Raw genomic sequence first — 9,287 nt, 5'->3', positions numbered from 1 at the left:
TATTTATAGGTTTTATGAAATAACAAAACGAACCAACCTCAGTGGCTCACGCAGTTAGCGCGGGAGGAATTTGGGTAGAGGGGTTGGTGAAAAAGCTCGTCACTTGTTCACTTTGTACAAGCTTAACCCATCCTTTAGGGCTGTTTGCCTCTACACCTAAGCCTCGTCACTTATGTACTGGTACATAGGTACTGATCGAATAAACTACGGGCTAAATAATTCCCGGAGGGACGGGCCCAGCTTGTTTACCAGGAGAGCATCTAAAGCAGGTTCCAAAACTTACGTGGGACACGTCAGATGATAATATTGTGCGACCCAAGTGTAGACCCTGCTTTATACTTCCACTAGAATCTATTTATCCAACGCGTCTTCCCATAATTCTACTTTTATTCTTCCTCTCAAGAATCTATTTATACAACCCCATTATTTTCAGGTGCTGCAGACAATGTACGAACTCATGAAGGCCGAACATTGTCAAAACTGTGATGCCTATATCGAGCTCATCAAATCCGAAGCCAATCTATGCGCTATACTTCATGATTTGGTCGCTTTGGCTGTGAAACAAGGTAAAAGCAGGGTTTTCAAGTAGGTTTTATGGTACTCTTGTGAGTTAGTAAAATAAAATTGGTATTGGTATAACTTTTTGATTTCACTATCTCCTAGGACGCCACGATAAGTCACCCGAAAGTTTTATACACATATCTAACGGTTTGACCAAGGTGTAGTTTGTTCGTATACCTGTACTTATGAGGAAAATATTACGTAGGTACGTAGATTATTTTTGAAGTCTGAAAAAAACTATAAATCTATTTCTGTCGTACCTGTCCATGTAGAAATTCTGTGTTTATACGTACATAAGATATATGTATCCATATTTTTTTTTCTGTTACATCAGTAGATACTATGAAGTAGATAGTTAACTAATAGATACCTATGAATCAGCTATTTCAGAGGTTCTCTGAGGATCCTCTCTAAGTATCAAATACAAACCTAGATTAAATACTTATGTATAGGTATTTTATATTACCACCTCTCGGAAATAAATTGCATATTCTGTACCAAAGAGAGAGAGAGGGGGAGGGGTGAACCTTGTTTAAGCTAGAGGTAGGGGAATTTTTCCTTCCTATTCAAGCCGAAAAAGCAAAGTAATTTTTCCTTCCTATTCAAGCCGAAAAAGCAAAGTAACTTCGTCCACATTTAAATTAATCTCAATAGCTTAATTTAGATTGTCCTACAGTTTTTTAGTTAGTAAGTAGATTACTAGATTATGTATGCACACAGCACTGTAGGTAACACCCCTTGCACATACAGGTAATAATTCACTGTTGTATCATAAACCTCGTTCTTTGTTTTCCTACTAATGCATTTCAAAGGATTCATACTAGGTGAGTTTAGATTATTGTATGTCTTACCATGACACACTCTCTGATACAAGATTATAATGAGATTTTCATTGCGGTTAAGTTATCAGGTACTTAAACCCAGCGGTTCTGAACTTTTGGGGACTATGAGGAAATCGAATATCGGTACGAATATAATCCAATATATTAGCTTGGAGGGTAGAACGTCTGCCTTGTAAACGCTAGGTCGCAAGTTCGATTCCCGCCCGGGACGAACTTTATCCTAAGCCGATAAGGTTCGTTCTCAGAACGGGTGGCTTTCTCCTATCCTTTCTTTCTTCTCTCTTCGCTTCTGGACGATAAGACCTCAGTAGTTCCCTTTATCAAACCGTCTTTCCGTTTTCAGGAGAGTATGATTCAAGATGGCGGGTCCTGATTCAACATTTGAGCAGACAAATGCAAGTGGACTTGGAGATGGTAGAGACATTTGAGAACAGTATTGCTGAAGCTTTGTCTCTACAACATGAACATGAAATGACCAAGTGAGTGTCCTTTTAAAATGCCATTTTTGATCTGCTAACACTTAGTACTTCAGGTATGATACAGGTATATGACGTTTTTGGTCTACTAACAATCAGCAGTTGACGTAGGCTAACAATCAGCAGTTAACGTAAGTATCTTAGGTGCAGGTATATGGACTTGAAGTTGACATAGGTATGCCTTAATGTTTCCAGAAGTTTCGGGTCCAATCTCTAGTTCTCGCGATCAGATTTCTCAATTCGGTTTGACGAAGACAATGCTAATAATACCAATGATGATCGCGAGAGTGACAAAAAATTTGACCCGATTACATTACTTTCTATTCTATAATAGGAAAAGGAAAGTAAAAATGTAAACAATATGAGATTGTCCCAATTTTCATGCTAACATTTCTCATTTTCCAGGGAAGAAGAGCAAGGTGCTAAGAGCAGACGGAAAAGAACCCTGGCCAAGCGCTACGCAATGATAGGATTAGCCACCATAGGGGGAGGTGCCCTGATTGGGGTCACAGGGGGTTTGGCGGCCCCACTTATCGGTGCGGGTATAGGCAGTGTTATTGGGGGATCAGCAGCTTTGGCAACGTTGGGATCGACCACTGGAATTGCTGTAGTGGGGTCCTTATTTGGCGCAGCCGGGGCAGGGTTGTCAGGTAGGTCTATTAACTTCAATATGCTGAGATATTGCAGAGCGGATACATTTGAAATTTGAATTTTACCAGCTCTGTAAAACAAAAAAAAAATCTCTTAACTTTTAGTATCCCATTTAATTGGTTCTTGCTTTGCTATGGAAGATATGATTGTTCCATTTATTATTATTTTCAAGGATCTATCCTGGAACCCGGGCATGCTTCTCCATAGTTTGGGTTGGAAAGTTTTCTGAAATCATAAAAAAGAACCTTGGAGGGAAAGCAATTTTTCTCATGTGGATAGGGTTAGGTAGTGTGAAAGAAAGGTTTCTAAAATTTGATTATGACGGTGTATTCCAGGGTTTAAAATGCACAAACGAGTGGGGGACATAGAACAGTTCGAGATCAAAGAGTTACTCAAGTCAGCCTCATCTTCCCAATCATCACATTCGAAACCTCTGCACATTTCCATTGCGATCCATGGCTGGCTTAGTGATGAATCGTAAGTCAATAGTATGAGAGTGAGGATTTTTTCATGATCACTTTTTATTTTCCAGAGGTTTGACAGAGGGAACTGTAACTGCTAGGGTCTTATCGTCCCGATAGGAGAAAGCTAGCCGTTCCGAGAACGAACCTTATCCCTTCTGGATAAAATCCGCCCCGGGCGGGAATCGAACCCGTGACCTAGCGCTTACAAGGCAGAAGCTCTACCAACCAAGCTAACTGGGCTGGCGCGGTTCTCGAAAAATACCCTTCCACTCAAGGGTCACAGTTCATTAATCCGTTTTGTTTCAGAGACGAATCTTTCATCAAGCCCTGGCTGGGTCTAGAGCACTCTAAAGAACAATACTACCTGTGCTATGAAAGCAGTTATCTGGTGGAACTTGGGAAGGCTATGGACTATATTCTAAGCTTTGCTGTCTCCATGGCAACACAGGAAGCCTTGAAATATACCATACTTTCTGGTGAGTTTATTACTACCATGAAACTCAATTTCGTGTTAATATAGGCTGGGCAGCGTTTCGAACTCTTGACGTTCGCGCGCCTCCCGGCACGCTTGATTTTTCTAAATTTGGCAGACTAGGGACTACGTGACCCAACATTTTACATGGATTGGTTACACTCCGGAGGGTATTTCCTATTAATCTCCTCTTGCGACGCGAAGCCGACGGGGAAATAGTCCATGGGTCTCGATTCTTTTACACGAGAAATTAGTATTGATATTGTCAACAATTACTGTGCTTTCTCCTCAGGTATCCTCAGTGCCATTGCGTGGCCTTCCAGTCTACTCGCGCTGTCCTCAGTCATAGACAACCCCTGGGGTGTATGTTGCAGACGAGCCGTACAAGTAGGTCAACAACTAGCTGAAATCTTGCTGACCAAAGCTCATGGCAATCGACCCGTCACGTTGATTGGCTATAGCTTGGGAGCTCGGGTCATTTTCTACTGCTTGCGGGTGAGTTACTCCAAAGGCGTTTTTACTTTCTATTACTATTTCTTTAGATTTTGGCGATTTCCCAAACATAGCTTTCCCAAGACTTTTGGGCCGATTTTCAGATTCCATGACTTTTCCAGGTCTCGTAAACCCTGTTCTTGTTTTTATGTCCCTATTCGATTCGATCTGTCAATATTACAACGTTGGATAACTCTGCTATTGGTGTTGGAAAAGTTCTTCTCGCAGTGCTTGTCCGTTTCGGGGTATGAATTGGATTACCAGTATGGTGATCTTCACTTTGTTTGGAGCAATTCGAAATAGTTCTGCTAAAAGCTGGAAAATCACATCTTTTACTCACCGTTCTATTCCTGATTCACAGGAGAAATATGATTCAGCTAAAAGCTGAGAATGTGATTTTTACTGTTATATTCCTAATTCACAGGAGATGAGTACGAGGAATTCATGTGAAGGTATCATACAGGATGTGGTACTCATTGGAGCCCCCTGCTCTGGCAACTTACAGGACTGGTCCAAATTCACCAAAGTAGTAGCTGGAAGAATTGTCAATGGATATTCGAGGTGAGAAATGAGGTGGTACCTGATGCATTCTGCATTTCTGCTATGATGAAAGTGACTTTCGTTTTATATTCTCACATACTTGGGATCTCATGATATCAAATGCCAAGAAAGCGAGCAATATTATCTACAAAATATGTAACAATATTAAGCTGAATTGGTCAAGATCCCAACATTCACTACATACAAATTACAAAGACATTAAAAATTATCACCAAGTGGCTAGTGGCTAGGTTTCACATACCTAATAGACAATTAATTTTTCGACTAATGAAATACTCATATTTTGATTATAATTAGAAATAATCAAATTACACCTGATCTCCTGGTAGGTATATTTTTACATCATATTTTGATAACAATCCAACATGTTTGGTTTCGCCCATAGGTCAGACTGGTTGTTGAGATTCCTGTACAGAACTTTATCCATGCCGTCAGGTGGAGTAGCAGGACTACAGGAAATTCAACTGGAAGATAGACGCATGTGTAATGTGGACTTGACCGACATTGTGTTAGGTGAGTGCCTTTAAACTGGGCTACCCTTTTTGATTGCTGTTTTACAGAAAAGTATCAGACTGCACGAACGACATTTATGAACATGTTAAAATGTCTTTCCGAAAAAAAAAAACCCCATGGGACTTGTATATCTTTTTACAAGAGATACTTAGTAACTAGGTATAAAATGAAAAAAGATCTTTTTCTATCGGCCGCTAACAAATTTTTATAGTAAAGGCCTCCGGCCCTTTTTGTACAAGCTTATACAAGATACAAGATTATAATGAGATTTTCATTGCGGTTAAGTTATCAGGTACTTAAACCCAGCGGTTCTGAACTTTTGGGGACTATAGGGAAATCGAATATCGGTACGAATAAAATCCAATATATTAGCTTGGAGGGTAGAACGTCTGCCTTGTAAACGCTAGGTCGCAAGTTCGATTCCCGCCCGGGACGAACTTTATCCTAAGCCGATAAGGTTCGTTCTCAGAACGGCTGGCTTTCTCCTATCCTTTCTTTTTACTCATAGGTATTTATTCAAAACTCGTTGTGATTAATTTAGTTCCCCTGTAGAATAACACTTTCCTTTGTACATCATGAACAAATAGCCATTTGAAACTTTGAAAGTGTGAAGTGTGTAGGCAAAAGATTTACATCGGTACCATACAGAGGTGATATAAAAGAGATGTGGGGCCCTGAAAATTTTAAGCAGCTCCTCACAAGTAAATTTCTGTTTTGTAGATTGATTTTACCAAATCTTTTTCCTTCATTATTTTGTATCTATAGTAACAGCAATAAACCTACAATAATGTTTTCTGTAAGATAATCCTACTCTGAACTGTATTACTTATTTTTAAGCTGTATCATTCTTACCTATGTCATACATCACCAAACTTTATTTGTACTTTTATATGCCTAATAAAACCATTTTTTATGTACCTTTTCAATAGAAATACAAATGTGTTTTATTACGTCCCTTTTTGCATGATTCTAATTAGAATATACCTCCTGGAAATTGTAGACAAAAAAGGTAAAAATGTGGTAATAGCGGCTCGTGTCTACTGTGTGTTGCAGTTCTCTCGTCCGATGCTGCTAAGTTCTCTTGCGCCGCCCTCTGTGCTCTTTCCTTAAATCATCTTTTCAACAATGAGTGGGACCAAAGTTTCAACCGCCAATGTATTCAGCGTGTTGTCACTCATTTGCAACTTCCACCGCAAGTAATTTCTTTCTTCTATGTTGAATGTTTTTGGACGGGGATCACTTCTTAGTTATACATTTTACGGCTGATAGTGTTCCTCTGGGTTAAATTTTAGTTTACTTCAGACTGGTTGTGTTGCTTTTAACACCTTTCTCTCGCTTTGCATTTGGGTGTGTTCAACTGATTTAAGCTAAATATCGTTTTATTTAAACTTATTCTAGATTCACCTTCTTACTAAACTCATGCCTGTACGTCCTAATTGTCACTTCAAGAATTTATCCTGCACAACTGACTCATTTTTTGCACTGTTTCTATCCCACACTTTATTAACTATAGGACGTAGGCACATATTTATCCCAATTTGTGTTCGTACAATTACTTTATTCTTCCTTCATTCATCATTAGACATTGTAGGTATATGTACATCCCTACATAAATAACTGTCCTGAACCACGACTACGACGTGACGTACATTACATATATTATTAGTACATAGGCACTACATGTGTTTACACATTCTTTCTAACCCCTCTCTTTGTACATATTATACGTACTTACATATTGCACATTAGCGTCATTTGCACCAGTGTGTGCTTTCTTTGCTTCATTCATTTCATTGCCTGCTCAAATGTCCTTACAGAAGTCCCACGCTTTCCACCTATTCTATGAAGTAACGATTATAACAGGTAGGTTTACCTTTTGGTAGGCGATGAGAAACCTTTTGTTTGAAAAGGTAGAAAATATCTTCGCGATAGCGATGTCCTTTTCTCACCCCATCAAAGGCGCCCTGATTCGGAGAAAAAGAGGTAATTATAGAAAGGAAAAATAGAGCAAAGTGTATTAATCCAGGGCTTTCCAGAGTGTTGGTATGAGATAAGTATGGGGGGAATGGTTATGTAATTTGGTCCTCACTAATTTCTATTTGATGAGGTGTGTAATGGTTTATAATATTCTTGTAATGCTTTGGGGTTTTCTTAATTTGACTTACGAGGTTTATGCCATCTGGCCCCTTTTGCTAGGATTTCAATTTTCTCCTCAAAGCCTATCAAACTCATCATCAATCGATAGCTGTGAATCAAAGGCTTATAATAGGAACGTAATGAAACTTAGTGTACCTTCCTAAAACAAGACATACTTTGCAGTAGCACCTAAATTTGGACTTCATACCAAGAAGAAGTATCCGAGTCCACGAACTTATCAATCGGCCCGTGTATGTTACGGAATAAGTCCGGAGAGCGGGTTAACTTAGGATTTCCCGGTTAAACCCAAGGTTATCCCTGTACTATTACCGGGAAATGTTATAGAAGGGAGAAATATCCTCCCTCCTGTAATCTAGCATTTACCGGGAAATCCTAGGATTTTCCTCTTTTCGGGCTTATCACGTAACAGATGTACTTTTTATATAATATTACCAATGTCATTGATTTTCCTCTTTAGCATATACCCGGGTCCATAGTTTCATATTTCACAAGGGTACATTTAGCCCAATGGTGACGATGATCCCTTTGATCGCAAGCAAATACTGTAGCATCTACTGATAACGTGCACTTACATCCAACGACTTCTTATCAGAACTACTTACTAGCTGTATGATAAGCGAGTAAATAATGTGTAAGAGTATACCCGTTACCCGTGTTAAAAAAAAAGCTAAATAAGATGGTTGGCTTGCTGGCCAGGGCCATATCTAAGGGACTTAGTATCCTGTTTATCTTTTTGATGCCAGTAACCAGGGACAGGTTGCTTAGTGAATGCAGTAATTCCTCATGTGTGAGGTGTTCTTAAAATCCTAAAACAAGAAACCCATTCATATTGGACATATTATAGGATTACTTGACTTATACTCTTCAATTCCGAGGAGGACGTTGCGTGGCACCTCATTAGGATTACACTATCTTATACGAGTAATTTCATATTCTTTCGCCTCCCGCTAAGTTTGTGTCATACCTCTGCCTGGCTTTGGTCCGATATTGTATCAAGCAGTGTGGTTGAGTCATAGATAAAGTAAAATGAATATTGATGCTATATTGAATATTGTAAAAAAAAAAAAAAAAAATGTTAAAAGTGGATGGTGATAATACTCAAATATCAGGAATTGGCCACGTTCTGCATAGATGATGATGAAAATAGAAATTACTTGTCTCCTCTGTCAGGCTGAAGTACTTTGTAGGAGAAGTATAAAATTACCCACTTGCACAATATTACAGTCATGTAATCTAAGGGAGTATCTCGTGATATCAAGAATCTTACAGCGGTAATCTAATCGAAAAAACCGTGAAGTATCTGCATTCAACAGGTCGAGAGACAATGCTCATTGACTACTTCTTGGTGAGATAGCATGTGGATATCAGAGAGTCAAAGAGAAGAAGCTAACACAGCACTTCAAGTCCCTGTCACTTTATGTGGTAATAGAAAGTAAAAAAAGAAAACACTTTCTATTTACCAATATGTGTAGGCGAACCTATAGGTAGAATGAGAAAGTATTAGGAACTGGGTCCAACTTTTCAAAATCCGGGAAATGGGTGGAAATACTCGTTTTAGGACCCCCCTGAGTCCAAAAAGTTATTTTTCCATCATGGAAAATTGTTTTACATCGGGGCGACACCAATCCAAGTGTCATTTTTCACTTCCGGGGCAAACTTGAAAGGACGGTATCAACCCGAGTCTAATGTTTACATTGAGACAGTCACTGTTTATCAATGTTATCACAATTTAGGAAGTGTAATGTGTGTAAAACAAAAAGATGGACCTTCATTTTGATAAGTATAAATAAAAATATATTGTTTTTAATACAAAGCATAGATAACATAGTTGTATTCAATAATTATGTGACTTTTTAATTCAGTCATCAACAATTTCTGTTTGGACTAATTTGGACTGGCATCGGTTGTGGTAGGGAAGCCAGTTGTCCCACTACACATAGTTACAAAGAGAAATTTACGACGCATGATTTAAACTCAAAAACGCTCCACATAATTAACATCGCAATAAAGACAATCTCATATTCAGACATACTACTTGTCGGTAGTTGAAACTTCACTTTAGAAGTCACTCCCCACCTCATAAACCAAACTATACTCA

General features: G+C 38.8%; 1 protein-coding gene across 1 annotated transcript in view; it reads left to right on the top strand.

Moving 5' to 3' along the window:
* Positions 1–344: 344 nt before the first annotated feature.
* The window catches only part of LOC103516697 (transmembrane and coiled-coil domain-containing protein 4-like), a 13,030-nt gene continuing 4,087 nt past the window's right edge, over positions 345–9,287 (top strand). Inside the window, exons 1-8 of the mRNA XM_008481688.3 lie at positions 345–566; positions 1,747–1,882; positions 2,285–2,529; positions 2,866–3,007; positions 3,301–3,470; positions 3,759–3,961; positions 4,383–4,519; positions 4,905–5,032. Coding sequence (XP_008479910.1) covers positions 446–566; positions 1,747–1,882; positions 2,285–2,529; positions 2,866–3,007; positions 3,301–3,470; positions 3,759–3,961; positions 4,383–4,519; positions 4,905–5,032 — 1,282 coding nt within the window. The 5' untranslated portion in view covers positions 345–445. The remainder of the gene's footprint in view (positions 567–1,746; positions 1,883–2,284; positions 2,530–2,865; positions 3,008–3,300; positions 3,471–3,758; positions 3,962–4,382; positions 4,520–4,904; positions 5,033–9,287) is intronic.

Source organism: Diaphorina citri, unplaced genomic scaffold (assembly GCF_000475195.1).
Source record: "Diaphorina citri unplaced genomic scaffold, Diaci psyllid genome assembly version 1.1 scaffold53, whole genome shotgun sequence".
Taxonomy (NCBI): domain Eukaryota; kingdom Metazoa; phylum Arthropoda; class Insecta; order Hemiptera; family Psyllidae; genus Diaphorina; species Diaphorina citri.
Note: the sequence above shows the minus strand (reverse complement) of the source record. Positions and strands in the feature narration are given on the sequence as shown.